This window comes from Gobio gobio (genome assembly GCF_949357685.1).
Source record: "Gobio gobio genome assembly, chromosome: 12".
NCBI classification, from domain to species: domain Eukaryota; kingdom Metazoa; phylum Chordata; class Actinopteri; order Cypriniformes; family Gobionidae; genus Gobio; species Gobio gobio.
In genome coordinates, this window is record NC_137105.1 from 47,720,541 (window position 1) to 47,743,481 (window position 22,941).

At 44.4% G+C, this 22,941-nt stretch overlaps 1 protein-coding gene across 1 annotated transcript in view; it reads left to right on the forward strand.

Annotated features, from left to right (window-relative positions):
• The window catches only part of moxd1 (monooxygenase, DBH-like 1), a gene marked incomplete at its 5' end in the record, with an annotated part of 53,241 nt that extends 32,006 nt beyond the window's left edge, over positions 1-21,235 (forward strand). The window contains 2 exons of the mRNA XM_079830612.1: positions 14,544-14,712; positions 17,300-21,235. Coding sequence (XP_079686738.1) covers positions 14,544-14,712; positions 17,300-17,461 — 331 coding nt within the window. The 3' untranslated portion in view covers positions 17,462-21,235. The remainder of the gene's footprint in view (positions 1-14,543; positions 14,713-17,299) is intronic.
• Between the last annotated feature and the right edge of the window lie 1,706 nt (positions 21,236-22,941).

Sequence of the window (22,941 nt, forward strand, 5' to 3'; positions counted from 1 at the left end):
TTGTAGGTGGTGGGACCAGTCCCGCCACTGGCCGTTTTGATGCCCTAAGCGCGATCACTTTATGATGCCCGCTGTGGCGACGTTTTCAAATTTTGCAGAGCTGACCTGCGGGAGGGTAGAGAGAGCATTTTCTTGTGGTGTGATGTGCGTGGTGGTAGCGGCGGCACTGGGTGGGACAACTCTGTGGCAAACCTCCAGTATTTTCTGCATACCATTTAAAGCAAAAAGAAGAAAAGAAAGCACTTATTAGAGGCACAACACTTCTTTTAGCTCTAGGTAAGTGTCTATTACCAACACAATCCAAACAGAATCGTTAGACTGGACCTAACTGTTTATATATATATATATATATATATATATATATATATATATATATATATATATATATATATATACACATACACCAGGGTTTCCGTTGTCCGGTAATTACCGGACATTGGCCGGGAAAAAAATTAAATGTCCGAAAAAATTAAATCTTTTCGGTCAAATTGTCAGATTAAAATTTCAGATTAAAATCTGACAAATAGCTCTCCAAATCTGACAAATAGCTCTCCAAGAATATGCAGAACCAGCGATCAGAAGGATTGTTTGCCATTTTACAAGCCTTGAGTCTGCGGACACCGCTCCTCTTATCGATACCGTAAGCCTGCGACGTGATGCCCTCGCTGTCATGACAGCGCTCCGTGGCTATGGAGGATTGCATTTCTCCACAGCCTGCGAAGTCCTCATATGTGATTTCAGCGAAATGTATCCAGAGTGGACCAAGCTCGCCAAGATAGCCTGTGTAATCCCTGTCTCGAGTGTTCCTGCAGAGAGGGGGTTCTCACTGCAGAATCGGATCAAGACGAAGCAGCGAAGTCGCCTTGCGGAGAACAAGGTTACGCGGCTTATGCGCATTGCAAGTTGTGGAGAGACACTGCGACTTTTGATTTTAAGTCGGCAGCTGCACAATTCAGCACTGCAAAAAAGCGTAAAAAGTAGCCAAAAATGACGCGAGACAATGTTATAGGCCTAGTCATTTGTTTGTTCAAGTTCATTTGACAAGGAGTCATTTACACGGTGGCCAATTTAAATGTTACCAACTAAATGAGACATACTGAGTTTATAATTAAATTTGCTTGAGTAAAAACAATGCTATATTCGGATATTTTATGTGGGGAAGGGGGGTTGGTTTGTTAAACTATGAAATGTGAAACCATAGTAAAAAAAAATTGGTTGATTGACGCCAATCGGACGTTCATGTTTTTTTTCCCGTCTATTTAAAAGTTAGGCTAATAAACATGTTGCATATACGGCCTGATTATGTCATTTTTTTAAGTTACATAAACTGCTTTCAGTTTTCCTCAACTTGAATAATTAAGAGGCGATATTTGACCGGCATATCATCAAAATGTCCGGAAAACGAAACCTCTGCCGGTCACTTTGACCGGCACCATTTTTTTCTAGCGGAAACTCTGATACACACATACACATATATTGTGTGTTTGCTCACGTGAAAACAGGAAGCAACGTCATACGCACATGACGACAAGGAGGTTACGGTGGTGCGAGTTACCCCTCCCACTTCTGCTAGTTTTACTGAGATGTCTTATCCAGTGCGAATTGGCCATTAATATTACAGACGTCCTGAGGTAAAATTACTTTACCCCAACCTCCCCATGTAAAACTAATCCCGTCCGAATAGGGCTTAGTTCAGTGGCTAAAGTATACTAGCCTGACGTCGTCATACTCAGATTCTAGTCAGAATATGAGTCTGATACTGTTCCATTGGGCTGTGATTATGGGGCGTGTTTCAACCGAACCAAGAAAGAAAATTCCTCTGTACTCAATTGTATAGACCTACAACCAATCACTGTTCCTCTTTTAAAATTAATGCGCTGTCGATATCTTCTATAACCGACGCAATGGTGGAATCTACACATCTCAATTCTCCAGCCGCAGCCATCTTTGTTGTAAGCGCTCTTTGGTGACGTGGATGATTACGTTACTGTTGATCATCTGTCCATCATCGTATAAAGCCCGCCCTGACAATTTGATTGGTCTGAACAGCTCCTGTTCGGGCATAGTTGCTCCACAACGGATCAAGTCCAGACCGAACTTTCTGACCTCAAATGTTGTGGGTGGGGCTAAGTTGGGCTGGCATCCAGACTAAAAGTATACTTCAGTTTTGACATGAATACTTAACTTATGCATACAGCCGAATGCATTGCCTTGTTGTGTGTCTTCTGAAAAAAGAAACAGATGAGACGGAACAATAAAAGATGGCTGAGTTAACAAGCACTTGTGTGAAAGAGTTCAGAGATACACACAACTATCAGTCATAACTTCTGGAGAGAAAAAGCAGATAATGGACAAAGATGAATCACCTGTGTTCATGCATGCTATCCACTTAGAGCAGGGGTAACCAATCCTGCTCCTGGAGGGCCACTGTCCTGCAAAGTTTAACTCCAACCCCAATTAAACACACCTGAACCAGCTTATCAAGATCTTACTAGGCATACTAGAAACTTCCAGGTCCGTGTGTTGAGGCAAGTTGGAGATGGAAACAATGGAAAGAAAGTTCAAGGACAAAACGTTTATTTCAATGGAACAAACTTGAGACAATACTGTGAAATTAAAGACAACTTGGTTCAAATACAGTGCCCTCCACTAATATTGGTACCCTTGGTAAAGACGAGCAAAGGCGGTTGTGAAAATAAATTTGCATTGTTTATCCTTTTGATCTTTCATTCAGAAAATTCTAACCTTTCATTGAAGTAAAACCATTGAGATTGGGGGAAACTCACATTATGAAATAAATGTTTTTCTCTAGTTCACGTTGGCCACAATTATTGGCACCCCTAGAAAATCTTATGAGTAAAATATCTCTGAAGTATATTCCCATTCATATTTATGTTTTGTGGCACACCAGGGTGACTAGGAGCATGAAATTGCCCAGCCATGACTTCCTGTTCCACAGGAGTATAAATATGAGGAAACACAAAGGCCAAATTCCCTTAATCATTCATCACAATGAGTAAAACCACAGAATATAGTTCTGATGTGCAGCAAAAGATTGTTGAGCTTCATGAATTGGAAAGTGTCTGTAAGAAAAGAGCTAAAGCATTGAAAATCCCCATTTCCACCATCAGGGCAATAATTAAGAAGTTCAATCAACTTAAGATGTCATGAATCTGCCTGGAAGAGGACGTGTGTGTATATCGTCCTAATGCACGAGAGGAGGAGAGTTTGAGTGGACAAAGACTCTCCAAGATCACAGCTGGAGAAGTGCAGAGATTAGTTGAGTCTTGGGGTCAGAAAGATTTATCAAACAGCTCCTACAGAAAAATCCTCTTTGCTCATCCAGAAACAAACTCCAGCATATTCAGTGTCAAACACGACTGGAGCTTCAGACAGGACCTGGTTCTGTGGTCAGATCAATCTAAAAAAATAGGTTTTTCGGCTTTGGTTTAAACAGGGATCAATAGTCCCCCATGCCCTCGGTTAAATACACCGCTGGATCTTTAATGTTGTGGGTCTGTTTTTTTGCTGGAGGTCCTGGACATCTTGTTCAGATTCATGGTATCATGGATTCTAGCAAATAACAACAGATCAAAAATCAAAACCTGACGCTTCTGCTAGAAATCTGATAATGGGCCGTGGTTGGATCTTCCATCAGGACAATGATCCAAAACAAACATCAAAAATGTGTGACTGAGCACAAAATGAAGCCGTCCCAGTTCCTGAGCTGAACCCTATAGAGAATGAGTGATGAGCTGAAGAGAAGAGCTGGAATCTGAAGGATCTGGAGAGATTCTGGATGAAGGAATGGGCTCTGATCTCCAAACTCATCAGGCGTTACAGAAGAACACTCAGAGCTGGTATCTTGGGGAAAGCACGTTGCAATAATTGTGGCCAACTAGAGAAAAACATTTATTTCATAATGAGATTTTCCCCCCACTTTCAATTGTTTTACTTCAATGAAAGGTTAGAGTTTTGTGAAATTTTTAATGAAAGATCAAAAGGATAAACAATGCAGATTTATTTTCACAGCCGCCTTTGCTCATATTTACCAAGAGTGCCAATATTAGTGGAGGGCACAGTGGCGTCAGTATCATAGACCCGTGGCTTAACCGCGGTTGATTGATGGCCTGCCGGGTTGTTAGATCAAGTGAGGATAAACGTTTTCACTTATCATCCAAATGTTCTTGCTGTCAAGTCGAGCTTTACCAGAAGACATGCCATCTTGCTTCCATCAGAAAGTACAAATTGTTTGTCCGACCCACTGGAACATCTGGAATGGTCATTGCAAAATGTGTTTGTCTCATTCTATGAGAGCTAAAAAAGAAAGACACTTTGAAAGACAGATGTTATCAGTTTCCCCCTTCTTGCGATTTTCGTAGCTGAGATAAAAATAAATAATACATCAATCTCTTCTACATGTTTCTCAAATTTTAGTTATGCTAAACTCCATTTTTGATTGGAAACACATCCTCTGTGGGCATCGTAACATCACTGTTGTGTAACCCATCAGTTTAGTAACGCATTAAACATGGTGTCATCTAGAAAGATAAGTGGTTCTTAGCTAAACGTAGGCGGACTAGCTCTTCAAGATGTTATCGCAACCATGGTATAAATAAAGACATAAAATGAGTTTTAAGGGAGGTCCACATCTCAGAGCAGCTGCGTGTTTTCGACTCCCAGGTTCTGTGGGCGTCTGCTGAGCTGCTGATGTTTTGTGTAGATTCCTTTCACTAGTTTGTGTAGAGAGAGAGAGAGAGAGAGAGAGAGAGAGAGAGAGAGAGAGAGAGAGAGAGAGAGAGAGAGAGAGAGAGAGAGAGAGAGAGAGAGAGAGAGAGAGAGAGAGAGAGAGAGATGTGTGGTTTGTTATGTCCGCACATGTTTGTTTGTGATTTTGTGTGTGAGCCGGCGAATGTGTGTTTTGGATGGATGTGGGTGTGTGTGTACGTCTGAAATGAGGAACATCTGAAGGGCCCTGCTGGTGGAGTGTGCTTATTCGACCCCCTGAGGCTCGGAGCAGTATTGTGCTCAGATGCTGGAATTGAGGGGATTGTAAGGGAAAAGACCTGGCAACTCTAAACAGATTTAGTTTCAAAGCTCTGCCCCAAGCGCCCTCTGTCTTTCGATCACCCCATACACACACACTAATAAAGCTCACTGAGGGGATATGGACCCTCAGGAGTATCTTTGACCAGTGAGAACATTTATGACACTCAAACCATCATATATGATGGGGAATATGGTAAACAGTTCCATAGTTCATGTTTAAAAATCTGTATTCGGTTTAATTTCACAGATTCAGGCCTTATTCGAGTTGTACAGAAGAAAGAAACATGAATTATTACCCTAAAACTCATTCACATGTTTAAAAATTCAGTACTGATAAGAGGAGTTGGAGTATAAGGTAATTCAATTAATATAAACCATGACATTTGTGTTGATATGTATAGACTTATAAGCCAAAATGTTGTCTGGTTTTACGTTAATGTAGCAAGAACCGCCGCAGCTCCGGTCCAGAGACACGATAGCACAGAGCGGATCATGTGATCGAGTCGGTCCAGAGACACAATAGCACAGAGCGGATCATGTGATCGAGTCGGTCCAGAGACACGATAGCACAGAGCGGATCATGTGATCGAGTCGGTCCAGAGACACGACAGCACAGAGCGGATCATGTGATCGAGTCGGTCCAGAGACACGACAGCACAGAGTGGATCATGTGATCAATCGGTCCAGAGACACGATAGCACAAAGCGGATCATGTGATCGAGTCGGTCCAGAGACACGATAGCACAGAGCGGATCATGTGATCGAGTCGGTCCAGAGACACGATAGCACAGAGCGGATCATGTGATCGTGTCGGTCCAGAGACACGACAGCACAGAGCAGATCATGTGATCAAGTCGGTCCAGAGACACGACAGCACAGAGCGGATCATGTGATCGAGTCGGTCCAGAGACACGATAGCACAGAGCGGATCATGTGATCGAGTCGGTCCAGAGACACGACAGCACAGAGCGGATCATTTGATCGAGTCGGTCCAGAGACACGACAGCACAGAGCAGATCATGTGATCAAGTCGGTCCAGAGACACGACAGCACAGAGCGGATCATGTGATCAATCGGTCCAGAGACACGATAGCACAAAGCGGATCATGTGATCGTGTCGGTCCAGAGACACGATAGCACAGAGCGGATCATGTGATCGAATCGGTCCAGAGACACGATAGCACAGAGCGGATCATGTGATCGTGTCGGTCCAGAGACACGATAGCACAAAGCGGATCATGTGATCGTGTCGGTCCAGAGACACGATAGCACAGAGCGGATCATGTGATCGTGTCGGTCCAGAGACACGATAGCACAGAGCAGATCATGTGATCGAGTCGGTCCAGAGACACGACAGCACAGAGCGGATCATGTGATCGTGTCGGTCCAGAGACACGATAGCACAGAGCGGATCATGTGATCGAGTCAATCCAGAGACACGATAGCACAGAGCAGATCATGTGATCGAGTCGGTCCAGAGACACGACAGCACACAGCGGATCATGTGATCGTGTCGGTCCAGAGACACGACAGCACAGAGCGGATCATGTGATCGTGTCGGTCCAGAGACACGACAGCACAGAGCGGATCATGTGATCGAGTCGGTCCAGAGACACGATAGCACAGAGCGGATCATGTGATCGAGTCAGTCCAGAGACACGATAGCACAGAGCGGATCATGTGATCGATTCGGTCCAGAGACACGATAGCACAGAGCGGATCATGTGATCGATTCGGTCCAGAGACACGATAGCACAGAGCGGATCATGTGATCGAGTCGTTCCAGAGACACGACAGCACAGAGCGGATCATGTGATCGAGTTTGTCCAGAGACACGATAGCACAGAGCAGATCATGTGATCGAGTCGGTCCAGAGACACGATAGCACAGAGCGGATCATGTGATCGAGTTTGTCCAGAGACACGATAGCACAGAGCAGATCATGTGATCGAGTCGGTCCAGAGACACGATAGCACAGAGCGGATCATGTGATCGAGTCGGTCCAGAGACACGACAGCACAGAGCGGATCATGTGATCGAGTTTGTCCAGAGACACGATAGCACAAAGCGGATCATGTGATCGAGTCGGTCCAGAGACACGATAGCACAGAGCGGATCATGTGATCGAGTCGGTCCAGAGACACGATAGCACAGAGCGGATCATGTGATCGAGTCGGTCCAGAGACACGATAGCACAGAGCGGATCATGTGATCGAGTCGGTCCAGAGACACGACAACACAGAGCGGATCATGTGATCGAGTCGGTCCAGAGACACGACAGCATAGAGCGGATCATGTGATCGAGTCGGTCCAGAGACACGACAGCACAGAGCGGATCATGTGATCGAGTCGGTCCAGAGACACGATAGCACAGCACAGAGCGGATCATGTGATCGAGTCAGTCCAGAGACACGATAGCACAGAGCAGATCATGTGATCGATTCGGTCCAGAGACACGATAGCACAGAGCGGATCATGTGATGGTGTCGGTCCAGAGACACGATAGCACAGAGCGGATCATGTGATCGAGTCGGTCCAGAGACACGACAGCACAGAGCGGATCATGTGATCGAGTCAGTCCAGAAACACGATAGCACAGAGCGGATCATGTGATCGAGTCGGTCCAGAGACACGACAGCACAGAGCGGATCATGTGATCGAGTCGGTCCAGAGACACGATAGCACAGAGCGGATCATGTGATCGAGTCGGTCCAGAGACACGACAGCACAGAGCGGATCATGTGATCGAGTCGGTCCAGAGACACGATAGCACAGAGCGGATCATGTGATCGAGTCGGTCCAGAGACACGACAGCACAGAGCGGATCATGTGATCGAGTTTGTCCAGAGACACGATAGCACAGAGCGGATCATGTGATCGAGTCGGTCCAGAGACACGATAGCACAAAGCGGATCATGTGATCGAGTCGGTCCAGAGACACGATAGCACAGAGCGGATCATGTGATCGAGTTTGTCCAGAGACACGATAGCACAAAGCGGATCATGTGATCGAGTCGGTCCAGAGACACGATAGCACAGAGCGGATCATGTGATCGAGTCGGTCCAGAGACACGATAGCACAGAGCGGATCATGTGATCGAGTCGGTCCAGAGACACGATAGCACAGAGCGGATCATGTGATCGAGTCGGTCCAGAGACACGACAACACAGAGCGGATCATGTGATCGAGTCGGTCCAGAGACACGACAGCATAGAGCGGATCATGTGATCGAGTCGGTCCAGAGACACGACAGCACAGAGCGGATCATGTGATCGAGTCGGTCCAGAGACACGATAGCACAGCACAGAGCGGATCATGTGATCGAGTCAGTCCAGAGACACGATAGCACAGAGCAGATCATGTGATCGATTCGGTCCAGAGACACGATAGCACAGAGCGGATCATGTGATGGTGTCGGTCCAGAGACACGATAGCACAGAGCGGATCATGTGATCGAGTCGGTCCAGAGACACGACAGCACAGAGCGGATCATGTGATCGAGTCAGTCCAGAAACACGATAGCACAGAGCGGATCATGTGATCGAGTCGGTCCAGAGACACGACAGCACAGAGCGGATCATGTGATCGAGTCGGTCCAGAGACACGATAGCACAGAGCGGATCATGTGATCGAGTCGGTCCAGAGACACGACAGCACAGAGCGGATCATGTGATCGAGTCGGTCCAGAGACACGATAGCACAGAGCGGATCATGTGATCGAGTCGGTCCAGAGACACGACAGCACAGAGCGGATCATGTGATCGAGTTTGTCCAGAGACACGATAGCACAGAGCGGATCATGTGATCGAGTCGGTCCAGAGACACGATAGCACAAAGCGGATCATGTGATCGAGTCGGTCCAGAGACACGATAGCACAGAGCGGATCATGTGATCGAGTCGGTCCAGAGACACGATAGCACAGAGCGGATCATGTGATCGAGTCTTTCCAGAGACACGATAGCACAAAGCGGATCATGTGATCGAGTCGGTCCAGAGACACGATAGCACAGAGCGGATCATGTGATCGAGTCGATCCAGAGACACAATAGCACAGAGCGGATCATGTGATCGAGTCGGTCCAGAGACACGACAGCACAGAGCGGATCATGTGATCGAGTTTGTCCAGAGACACGATAGCACAAAGCGGATCATGTGATCGATTCGGTCCAGAGACACGACAGCACAGAGCGGATCATGTTATCGAGTCAATCCAGAGACACGATAGCACAGAGCGGATCATGTGATCGAGTCGGTCCAGAGACACGATAGCACAGAGCGGATCATGTGATCGAGTCGGTCCAGAGACACGATAGCACAGAGCGGATCATGTGATCGAGTCGGTCCAGAGACACGACAGCACAGAGCGGATCATGTGATCGAGTCGGTCCAGAGACACGATAGCACAGAGCGGATCATGTGATCGAGTCGGTCCAGAGACACGACAGCACAGAGCGGATCATGTGATCGAGACGGTCCAGAGACACGATAGCACAGAGCGGATCATGTGATCGAGACGGTCCAGAGACACGACAGCACAGAGCGGATCATGTGATCGAGTCGGTCCAGAGACACGACAGCACAGAGCGGATCATGTGATCGAGACGGTCCAGAGACACGAAGGCACAGAGCGGATCATGTGATCGAGACGGTCCAGAGACACGATAGCACAGAGCGGATCATGTGATCGAGTCGGTCCAGAGACACGATAGCACAGAGCGGATCATGTGATCGAGTCGGTCCAGAGACACGATAGCACAGAGCGGATCATGTGATCGAGACGGTCCAGAGACACGATAGCACAGAGCGGATCATGTGATCGAGACGGTCCAGAGACACGAAGGCACAGAGCGGATCATGTGATCAAGTCGGTCCAGAGACACGACAGCACAGAGCGGATCATGTGATCGAGTCGGTCCAGAGACACGATAGCACAGAGCGGATCATGTGATCGAGTCGGTCCAGAGACACGACAGCACAGAGCGGATCATGTGATCGAGACGGTCCAGAGACACGATAGCACAGAGCGGATCATGTGATCAAGTCGGTCCAGAGACACGACAGCACAGAGCGGATCATGTGATCGAGTCGGTCCAGAGACACGATAGCACAGAGCGGATCATGTGATCGAGTCGGTCCAGAGACACGACAGCACAGAGCGGATCATGTGATCGAGTCGGTCCAGAGACACGACAGCACAGAGCGGATCATGTGATCGAATCGGTCCAGAGACACGATAGCACAGAGCGGATCATGTGATCGAGTCGGTCCAGAGACACGATAGCACAGAGCGGATCATGTGATCGAGTCGGTCCAGAGACACGACAGCACAGAGCGGATCATGTGATCGAGTCGGTCCAGAGACACGACAGCACAGAGCGGATCATGTGATCGAGTCGGTCCAGAGACACGACAGCACAGAGCGGATCATGTGATCGAGTCGGTCCAGAGACACGATAGCACAGAGCGGATCATGTGATCGAGTCGGTCCAGAGACACGATAGCACAGAGCAGATCATGTGATCGAGTCGGTCCAGAGACACGATAGCACAGAGCGGATCATGTGATCGAGTCGGTCCAGAGTCACGATAGCACAGAGCGAATCATGTGATCGAGTCGATCCAGAGACACGACAGCACAGAGCGGATCATGTGATCGAGTCGGTCCAGAGACACGACAGCACAGAGCGGATCATGTGATCGAGTCATCCAGAGACACGATAGCACAGAGCGGATCATGTGATCGAGTCGGTCCAGAGACACGATAGCACAGAGCGGATCATGTGATCGAGTCGGTCCAGAGACACGACAGCACAGAGCGGATCATGTGATCGAGTCGGTCCAGAGACATGATAGCACAGAGCGGATCATGTGATCGAGTCGTTCCAGAGACACGACAGCACAGAGCGGATCATGTGATCGAGTCAGTCCAGAAACACGATAGCACAGAGCGGATCATGTGATCGAGACGGTCCAGAGACACGAAGGCACAGAGCGGATCATGTGATCAAGTCGGTCCAGAGACACGACAGCACAGAGCGGATCATGTGATCGAGTCGGTCCAGAGACACGATAGCACAGAGCGGATCATGTGATCGAGTCGGTCCAGAGACACGACAGCACAGAGCGGATCATGTGATCGAGACGGTCCAGAGACACGATAGCACAGAGCGGATCATGTGATCAAGTCGGTCCAGAGACACGACAGCACAGAGCGGATCATGTGATCGAGTCGGTCCAGAGACACGATAGCACAGAGCGGATCATGTGATCGAGTCGGTCCAGAGACACGACAGCACAGAGCGGATCATGTGATCGAGTCGGTCCAGAGACACGACAGCACAGAGCGGATCATGTGATCGAGTCGGTCCAGAGACACGATAGCACAGAGCGGATCATGTGATCGAGTCGGTCCAGAGACACGATAGCACAGAGCGGATCATGTGATCGAGTCGGTCCAGAGACACGACAGCACAGAGCGGATCATGTGATCGAGTCGGTCCAGAGACACGACAGCACAGAGCGGATCATGTGATCGAGTCGGTCCAGAGACACGACAGCACAGAGCGGATCATGTGATCGAGTCGGTCCAGAGACACGATAGCACAGAGCGGATCATGTGATCGAGTCGGTCCAGAGACACGATAGCACAGAGCAGATCATGTGATCGAGTCGGTCCAGAGACACGATAGCACAGAGCGGATCATGTGATCGAGTCGGTCCAGAGTCACGATAGCACAGAGCGAATCATGTGATCGAGTCGATCCAGAGACACGACAGCACAGAGCGGATCATGTGATCGAGTCGGTCCAGAGACACGACAGCACAGAGCGGATCATGTGATCGAGTCATCCAGAGACACGATAGCACAGAGCGGATCATGTGATCGAGTCGGTCCAGAGACACGATAGCACAGAGCGGATCATGTGATCGAGTCGGTCCAGAGACACGACAGCACAGAGCGGATCATGTGATCGAGTCGGTCCAGAGACATGATAGCACAGAGCGGATCATGTGATCGAGTCGTTCCAGAGACACGATAGCACAGAGCGGATCATGTGATCGAGTCGGTCCAGAGACACGATAGCACAAAGCGGATCATGTGATCGAGTCGGTCCAGAGACACGATAGCACAGAGCGGATCATGTGATCGTGTCGGTCCAGAGACACGATAGCACAAAGCGGATCATGTGATCGTGTCGGTCCAGAGACACGATAGCACAGAGCGGATCATGTGATCGTGTCGGTCCAGAGACACGATAGCACAGAGCAGATCATGTGATCGAGTCGGTCCAGAGACACGATAGCACAGAGCGGATCATGTGATCGAGTCAATCCAGAGACACGATAGCACAGAGCAGATCATGTGATCGAGTCGGTCCAGAGACACGACAGCACACAGCGGATCATGTGATCGTGTCGGTCCAGAGACACGACAGCACAGAGCGGATCATGTGATCGTGTCGGTCCAGAGACACGACAGCACAGAGCGGATCATGTGATCGAGTCGGTCCAGAGACACGACAGCACAGAGCGGATCATGTGATCGAGTCGGTCCAGAGACACGACAGCACAGAGCGGATCATGTGATCGAGTCGGTCCAGAGACACGACAGCACAGAGCGGATCATGTGATCGAGTCGGTCCAGAGACATGATAGCACAGAGCGGATCATGTGATCGAGTCGGTCCAGAGACACGATAGCACAGAGCAGATCATGTGATCGAGTCGGTCCAGAGACACGATAGCACAGAGCGGATCATGTGATCGAGTCGGTCCAGAGTCACGATAGCACAGAGCGGATCATGTGATCGAGTCGGTCCAGAGACACGATAGCACAGAGCGGATCATGTGATCGAGTCGGTCCAGAGACACGATAGCACAGAGCGGATCATGTGATCGAGTCGGTCCAGAGTCACGATAGCACAGAGCGAATCATGTGATCGAGTCGATCCAGAGACACGACAGCATAGAGCGGATCATGTGATCGAGTCATCCAGAGACACGATAGCACAGAGCGGATCATGTGATCGAGTCGGTCCAGAGACACGACAGCACAGAGCGGATCATGTGATCGAGTCGGTCCAGAGACACGACAGCACAGAGCGGATCATGTGATCGAGTCGGTCCAGAGACATGATAGCACAGAGCGGATCATGTGATCGAGTCGGTCCAGAGACACGATAGCACAGAGCGGATCATGTGATCGAGTCGGTCCAGAGACACGATAGCACAGAGCGGATCATGTGATCGAGTCGGTCCAGAGACACAACAGCACAGAGCGGATCATGTGATCGAGTCGGTCCAGAGACACAACAGCACAGAGCGGATCATGTGATCGAGTTTTTCCAGAGACACGATAGCACAAAGCGGATCATGTGATCGATTCGGTCCAGAGACACGATAGCACAGAGCGGATCATGTGATCGAGTCGGTCCAGAGACACGATAGCACAGAGCGGATCATGTGATCGAGACGGTCCAGAGACACGAAGGCACAGAGCGGATCATGTGATCGAGACGGTCCAGAGACACGATAGCACAGAGCAGATCATGTGATCGAGTCGGTCCAGAGACACGACAGCACAGAGCGGATCATGTGATCGAGTCGGTCCAGAGACACGATAGCACAGAGCGGATCATGTGATCGAGTCAGTCCAGAGACACGATAGCACAGAGCGGATCATGTGATCAAGTCAGTCCAGAGACACGACAACACAGAGCGGATCATATGCGTAAATTGGCACAGACCATGAAATGTATTGGACACATTTGAATTCTGCACAAAATACTATTTTAAAACTATAATGGAGGATATTATGAGGAGAAGCGGTTGTAGATTAGGAGGAAACGGCGGCTTTACCGAGCTCAATGGCTCTGGTCGAGCTGTGATAAAAACAAAATGCTATTGGCTATTTTAAAAAAGGGGTGGAGCTGTTCAATTATGCCCCCCCCCCAGTCTTCCTGTTTCAGAGGAAATTCCATCAACATGTTGAATAATGCTGCGTGTTTCAAGGCACTTCAGTGGGCCTTTAAAAGATTTGTGCTGGTTGCTGTTTCCATAAAAATGTGTGTATCTGAACGAAAACTGAAGCATTTGGGACACAAAAAACCTGAAAGGGATCATAAAAATGGTTTGTACTATTAGTGTGGAAATTGAAGTTGCTGTGCTCTGAAAATCTGAATGAATCATTCCGTTTTGTAAAAGAGCAATCGATTCATTCAAAGATTCGTTTAAAAAATAATCCGACCTCTACTTCTCTCATGAACAAACCAAGAGAGCTTCAGTAAATAACAGTTGCTTTATATAATCTACATTCAAATCAATATGGTGGACAAGTGTCAGATAGTCATATAAGAGCCATATGAACTCCTTTTATGATACTTTTAGGTGCTTTGGCAGCTCCAGTTCCTGTTCCTTGTAACTGTATTGGAAAGTATGGTTATGATATGAAGCAAATGCACTACAACCAAAACCATCTCTTTTGCTTTTTTAAGGACTTGGCCGTTTGTGATTAAGAGTCCTAAGAAATACAGCAACCTCTCCTTCACGGAGGCCATGGACAAATATAAGTGGACGAGGAAAAGAGGGAATGCGTTCAACAACGTTGTACGGAAACTCCCCATGAACGTCCGCTGCTCCAAGATCGGCCAGGATGAGTGGTCGGTGAGTGATTTCAGTTACGCAGGGCCTGTACTGTATTTTTTATAATCTTTCATTTTCGCCCTCAGTATGTTTTGTATGTGTGGCCAGCAGAGCTGGGTAGTAACTAGTTACATGTAATCTGGATTATGTAATCAGATTCCAAATATTAAAGGGTTAGTTCACCCAAAAATGAAAATTGTGTCATTAATTACTCACCCTCATGTCGTTGGACACCCGTCAGACCTCCGTTCATCTTCGGAACACAAATGAAGATATTTTAGTTGAAATCCGATGGCTCAGAAAGGCCTCCATTGGCACAATGCACTTTACACTCTCAAGACCCTTAAAAGCTACTAAAGACGTCATTACAAAGTCCATCTCACTACAGTGGTTCCACAATAACTTGCGCAAAAAAAAACTAAATAACGACCGATTTCAAAACACCGCATCATGAAGCTTCGAAGTGTTATGAATCAGTGAGTCGATTCAGCAGTTCGGATCGCCAAAATCACGTGATTTCAGCAGTTTGACACACGATCCGAATCATGAATCGACTCTCTGATTCATAACGCTTCGAAGCTTCATGATGCGGTGTTTTGAAATCGGTCATCACTATATAAGTCGTTATTTAGTGTTTTTTGCGCACAAAAACTATTCTCGTCGCTTCATAAAGTTATTGTAGAACCACTGTAGTGAGATGGACTTTGTAACGACGTCTTTAGTACCTTTTATGGGTCTTGAGAGTGTAAAGTTCATTGTGCCAATGGAGGCCTTTCTGAGCCATCAGATTTCAACTAAAATATCTTCATTTGTGTTCTGAAGATGAACGGAGGCCTTACGGGTGTCCAACGACATGAGGGTAAGTTATTAATGACAGAATTTTCCTTTTTGGGTGAACTAACCCTTTAAGTACTTGTAGTTAGATTATATCACATTTTGAAATACTTGTATTCAGACTAGTTACTTTCTATTGATTACATGACATTCTAACAAAGGCAGTCAAATTCATTAATACTTTTTTATCTTTTATATTTCCCTTTCTAAAACGACTGCTTGTATATGTTCAGAAGCTCTTCCAGGTTTATGGAAACCCACAGCGTTTGATCACTGGATTTACAGAAATCATTTAACTTTTAACAAGTGTTGCTCAACACTGCATATCTAATCAACTTCTGATTCATACATTAACGGTTCTCTGATGTTGGTTAATGGTCACATGACATGCAGGCAAACAAATAAACATCTTTTTAAGTATCGTTTTATTTTTTAATTTTTGATTTAAAAATGTTATGATTTAATTCATTTTAATTTTAACTAATTAATTACTTAGCTTTTTATTAAACTCACAAACCGCAGACGTAATGTAATATTTAATGCAATTCATGGTGTTGAACAAAGAATGGAATATATTGGTAATATGGCATGATTAAGATTATTCTACTCAAATCAATGTGATAAACAAGTTAGGTCAAAAGTAATCTAAAAGTAATCCAAAAGTAGTCAGATTACCTTAAATATGTAATGTAATGGATTACGTTACTAACCACAATTTTACCATGTAATTTGTAATCAGTAACCGATTGCTTGACATACACACATGCAAGATATCAAAACAAACTTCAAAAACACAAATCTTAATACAGTTTCAAAAAGTCCAAATAGCAGCAAACTGAATAAATACATGAACAACATGAACCTAAAGAAACGTTAAAAAAACAAAACAATGATAAGATAACGTTACACAAGGGGGTTATCCTCAAAAAATACCTTCAAAAGATTACATAATTTAAGGGCTTTTTTGTTACGTAAGAGACTTAAAGATTTGAAGGTCATTGAATCTTCAAGGAAAAGTAAAAAAGTGGGAGGTTTCAAAGAATCTGCACTTCTGTATGAAATAATTGGCCAACATCACTATTGTTAACCCAAAATTCACCATCATAATTGATAGAAAAAGACAAATATTTTATAGTTTTAAAATCAAAGTCAGGTATTTACATATTCCAAACTTAACCAAACATAAAGGTCATCCCAGAAATTGTTTTTTTTTGCATAAAATAAATGTTCCAGCCATTTGTAGTGGTGTCCGACACCATAGTGGACGTTATTGAGTGCACTCATTCGATCCCACAATGCACCGCAATAACGAGTACACAGCCGTTCTATTTGTTTCTTTATGGTAAAAAATACTGAATGCACAACGCTCTGAAATACCTCTTCAGTATGTTTACAGTACATTTATCAAAAGTGACAGTTGTTCTTTTGAACACTGTTCTCTTTTTAACAGTGATAATAATAAGAAATGTCAACAAATCAGCATATTACAATATTTTCTGAAGGATCATGTGACACTGAAGACTGGAGTAATGATGCTGAAAATTCAGCTTTGCCATCACAGGAATAAATTACACTTTAAAATATATTCAAATAGAAAACTGTTATTTTAAATTGTAATAATATTTCATAATATTACAGTTTTTACTGTATTTTTGATCAAATAAATGCAACCTTGGTGAGCATAAAAGACTGTAGTATCCATATCAAAGTGGTCAGTACTTTAATGTGTTTTTTAAAAGGTTGATTCAAGTTCTTTTTTCTCTGTCTCTATCAGATTCAAGGGATGATCGTGTCTCCTCCGGAGCTGAAGTCTGAGCAGACGTCTGCTGCTGTCGTGACCTGTAGGAATGTCTCAGAAATTCACTGTGAAACTTCCCTCGCTCTGCTCCTCGCTGCCGGTCTCTTGCTCATACTGCAGACCTGCTCACACCTGTAATGTCTGCTGTCATCTCATCCCCTGTACTCGTAAACACACATTCAGCAGCTTCCAATGGGCCTAGTGTTTGCCAGCAACAGTTAAAGGGAGAGTTCACCCAAAAATGAAAATCAGCCCATGATTTACTCACCCTCGAGTCATCCTAGGTGTATATGACATTCTTCTTTCATTTCTTCGGGCTCTTCCAAGCTTTATAATGGCAGTGACTTGTTGGGTCGTTTTTGAAGTCCATAAAAGTGCATCTATCCATCATATAACTGCTCCACATGGCTCCGGGGGTTAATAAAGGCCCAAGAGTAACCCCTGACGCGATGTACAGGAGCATCGCAAGCTTTGACGCCTCTCGCGGATAGTGCTAGCCAACAAACTCAAGCCCCTCTTCTCTTATATTGAAATCCTCCGCCATTTCTCTTTATGAGACCGTGTCAATTAGACTCCCCTGAAATTGCTTCGTCGACATGGCATCCTAAATAAACCCGTCTCCGGCGTGATGACTCCGATTGTTTGAATATTACAATTTAATAATACTTAAATCGATATGTCATCCTCAATAAACCCGTATCCGGCGTGTTGCTTCTGATCCTTCGAATATTCCGATCTATTATGACCTCTGACCTGTAAAGTTTCCAGAATAATAATCATACGCTGTTTGTTAATTGGCCAGAGGAGAACTGGCACCCCGACTGAGCCTGGTTTCTCCCAAGGTTTATTTTTCTCCATTAGGTCACCTGATGGGGTTTTGGTTTCCTTGCCACTGTTGCCTCTGGCTTGGCGTGCTCAATTGGGGACACTAAATTTTTCTAAACTGTTCAACTAAATATCGGAATAAATCTAATTATTAAACTAAATTAACCATATAAACTAAATTACTGCTCTAATTACTGCCACACTGTCTGACTGTTTTTCTCCAGAATGGCTAGACGGCTGAATAAAAGTATGCAGCATTATTTTCCTGTTTAACACTGTAAAGCTGCTTTGAAACTATTTGGATTGTTAAAAGCGCTATATAAATAAAGTTGACTTGACTTTGTAAATTCTCATGTTAGACTCTTTAGCCGGGTGCACACTGTGCGATTTATAACAGTCCTTCACGATTGTTCCTTGTCACACTTTACGAACATGATCCCCGCTGTAAGCCATGTCAGACTGTAAGATCTCAGTTGTCATTAATGTCAGACTGTACGATAGTCAATGCGCGCTAAAAACGAACGCACGCAAGAAAACTCGACCAGAGTTTTATATCATCAATCAATGACGAGTTCGGTGACAGTGAGCTGCATTACACGCAGGATTGAAATGGTGGCTACAAAGAAATCTCAAGCGTTTATTTTGGTCATGGTTTGTCTTGAAAAACAAAGAAAATTTGACGGTCGTCGTAGAAGTCACACTGCAGGATTGTGAGCCAAATCTTCTGACACCGACAGAATTTCATCTGAGGTCAAATTTGATCGCAGCGGTCATTAATCGGCTGCCGGTGAACATGTCAAACTAACGATCAAAGACTTCAGATTTTAGCCTAGGATTTGAAGAATCTTTTAGGATTTGCTAAATTTGTCTCAGACGGCCAAATCGTGGCCAAAATCGCAGTGTGCACTCAGCTTAAAGGTGTCATGAACTGGCTTTTTACATTTTTTTATACTGTTGTCTGAGGTCAACTTATGACGTTTGCGTGGTTTTTACATTCAGAAACATCATAATGAATAAGTAATAGGCTATTTTCTGCCTTGGTTTTGAGGCTCTCTGAAAAACGCTGTTTTGATGGGCGTGCCGCACTGAACACTTGGAAGTAAACGCCCACGGCTAGGATTGGATAAGATTTGCATATTTAATGAGCTTCCTCTCCCCTCAGTACATGTGGGAATTGTCTGGGGAAACGCTCACAGGGCTCATCAAACAAGCACAATGATTCAGCTCTCATCCACCCGCGATTGATTGGAATATTATTTTTGTCTTGGCCGGCCCGATCAGTGAATATAACCGCGAACCGCACATACACACATACACATGCGTGGGCGCAAGAAAGGAATGTTATTTCATTATTTAAGATAGCCGTCGGCAGGCCGTTGATACGTTTTGGTAGCCGGTCTGAAAAACACATAGCCCCGGGACGTTGGGCTTTGCGAGCTGGCGTTACAAGTCCGAGTCTGATCACGAATGAATCAATAACACCTTCTCCAGCCTGTGACCGCGTGCTAAGGTATGTAAATATCAAACGATCTGTAACAATGCAATACTAACACATATAAAAAATCATGTTTCACTCACATAAGTGTGTTGCACCGTTCCTGTCAGATCCAAAATAGAAGCACAGCATTGTGTTTTAATCTCAATATGTCTGCAAATCCAGTCTCGACCTGCATCTTGTTTGCAATCGAATCTGCGGTGAAATGAAGCGAATAAACGCACAATGTCTTACGCACGTGAGCTGGAACCGGCATGTTTATTGCTCGGTAGAGTGACCTGTTTAGCTCCACGAGTCGGTGGGCGGGCTTGAGGCGGCGCTTCTGCATTCTATGACGTCAATGGTCGACATATTCTGAGATCTCTCGTTTTCTGGGCCTGGTGTCTATAAAAGCTTTTCTTTGACTAACAAGGACGTTTTCAGCTCTGAAACTTACAGGATATTCTTATATCACGATGAACTTTTATATCAAAGGCTCAAAGGAAAGTTGATTTCTCAATTCATCACCCCTTTAATTCATGACCGGTGTTTTGTTTTGCTCTATCCTCTACGCTTCTGTCAATACGCATGCGTCAAGGGTTCAAGGGTTACTCTCTTTAGTCGACTGGTGTACCGCTGACCACCAGAAGCTAGTTATTTTAGTCTATAAAGTTTTAAATATGGATATGTATCTTACACAAACGCACCACTTCGCTTCAGAAGGCCTTTATTAACCCCCCGGAGCCGTGTAGAGCAGTTATATGATGGATAGATGCACTTTTATGGACTTCGAAAATGACCCAACAAGTCACTGCCATTATAAAGCTTGGAAGAGTCAGGACTTTTTTAACCCTCTGGTGCTCTTCGGTCATTTCTGACTGGAAAATTTTCTGTTTTGAAATGTTAAAAATCACAGCTTCATCGGAATGATATGAAACTTGGTAACTTTTCTAGCTTTAGGTATGTTAACACACAAAACAATTGGGGTCATGATTCGAGCATGCTAATTGGTCGTAAAAAAAAAAAAAAAGTAGCTTTCATTGTCTTCCTATGACCGACCATAGGAAATTAATGGGAAATCGGCAAAATGGGAAATCGGCAAAAACACAAATTCACCAAATATTTGCGTGTACAATCTACAAATCGACCACAATGCTGAAAAAAAGTACACAGCTGTAAAGGGCAGACACTCTAAAACATCAAGAGTGTGATATTGACACATCCACTCACACACACACTTATACACACACACACACACCTATGAAAAACTGAACCTATGAACCACATTTGGAATTTTTAAAAATCACAGCTTAGTCTTTGAGATTTTTAAAATATATATTCAAATCCATCAACAACAAAAAAAATCATTAAATGTGTTCAAAACAGAACTAGGGAATTCTCCATAGAGATTTCTTAAATAATTCCAAAAGAGGGCGCTAATCTGCCTTCAAAAACATTTATTTTAAAGGCCTAGTCTCTATTTTAACCTGAAATACTGCAATAATTAAATAAAAAATAAAACAATTACAAAAAATGTTTTTTGTATAATTGTCAATGGCAAAAATAGACCATAATTATTGCAGAAATATTAAAAAATACCATCAAATCATCTCAAAATACAAAATTAAAAAGAATAAATATTATTGAAGAAAAATAAATTGCATTAGTTTTACTGGGGTGGAGTAAGTTACATTTTTAGGTGTCCGGTCACTTTTGACTGGGAAGAATACCAATGCAACCCCTAAACGAAGAGCACCAGAGGGTTAATATAACTCTGATTTTATGCGTCTGAAAGAAGAAAGTCATATACACCTAAATCATGGGGAAATTTAAATTTTTGTGTGAGCTTAAGATTTACACCTTGCAGACAGTATAGAGTAATTGCACTGTGACACACACACACTACTCTTACTTAACCTAAATCAAGTTTATCACTAACACTGATCACAACTGTGCTGTATACATGCTTGCCCTTTGGTTTGTACACTGCGGTCTTGAAAGCATTTCTAACAAACGCCTTGCATAGCTGTAAATCTTCACAATCTCACCACATCCTGTGTCTTGTGAGTTAAAGGGATGGTTCACCCAAAAATGAAAATTCTGTTATTTACTCACTCCCATGTCGTTCCAACTCTGTATGACTAACTTTCTTCTGTGGAACACAAAAGAAGATATTTTATTTGTGGGGTTTTTTTGGTCCATAAAATGAAAGCCAGTGAGGTCTAATGTCGCTTTGGACCCCATTGGCTTTCTTTGTAGTTAAAACTACTTCAAGCACTGTCATGCACGACTCCTCAGAAGTGGTGAATATTTTTTAATACATTTCTGTCATTCACACTCATAGTTTTATTCAAAGTGAAAACTGCCTTAAAAATAACGTGTGCGAAAGTGTTCAGTCCAGAGCTCGGCCAACTGTGTTCCTCTCATTATAAGCTAAATGTGTTTCATAAATGAATGCTGGCATTATATTCAAAACCAATACAGTTTTATATGCTGTCTATGTCTTTTAAGCAATAAATGTTTATTTCTTGTAAGACTTTATTTGTAGCTGGAGTTTTTCTAATGAAATGACAGACTCGTGTCTTGTATCTTGGGTAAACGTGTTTACTGTATTTTTTTCATGAGTTATTCAATTTAGTTTGCTTGCCTGTTTGCATTTAAGGTCTGAAAATGAAAATTATTCCTCTGCATAAAACAAAAGGAGAACATTTGATGCTCCATTACTGAATACGAATTACATGTGAAAACTGTAGTTATATCATAATCTATTACTTTACACATTTTAGGTAATTCATCAGATTACTTTTGACTTAACTCATTTATCACATTGATTTTAATAGAATAATCTTGTGGCATATTGATGTAAAAAAAAATGCAAATAGAAAGAAAAGTTATCAACGACAGGCGTTCTCAAAACTGGGGTTTGTGTGGGAACTGGAAGAGGTTCATAAATGTTACGGTTGTACGGTGCAGTAGTGAAGAGGAGAGTTAGGACTTCCACAAAGATAGGTTTATTCAGAATCAGACAGAACACCACACAGCATACACATGACGTGTAAACATAACGGGTGGTGTAACCGAGACCAGACAAGGAAGGAATGAACAAGAGGGAACTAAATACAAACACTGATGACTGACTAACGAGGGGCACAGGGGCCCGTTTCAATAAGGAGGTTCAACCAACTCTGAGTTTAAACCTGAACTCTGAGTTGACTTACTCTGAGATGGGAAACTCTGAGTTTTGGGTTTCAGAACAGCTGAATTGAGGTAGTTCAATCAACTCTGATTAGACTGACTCTGAGTTAAGCACATGCACTCC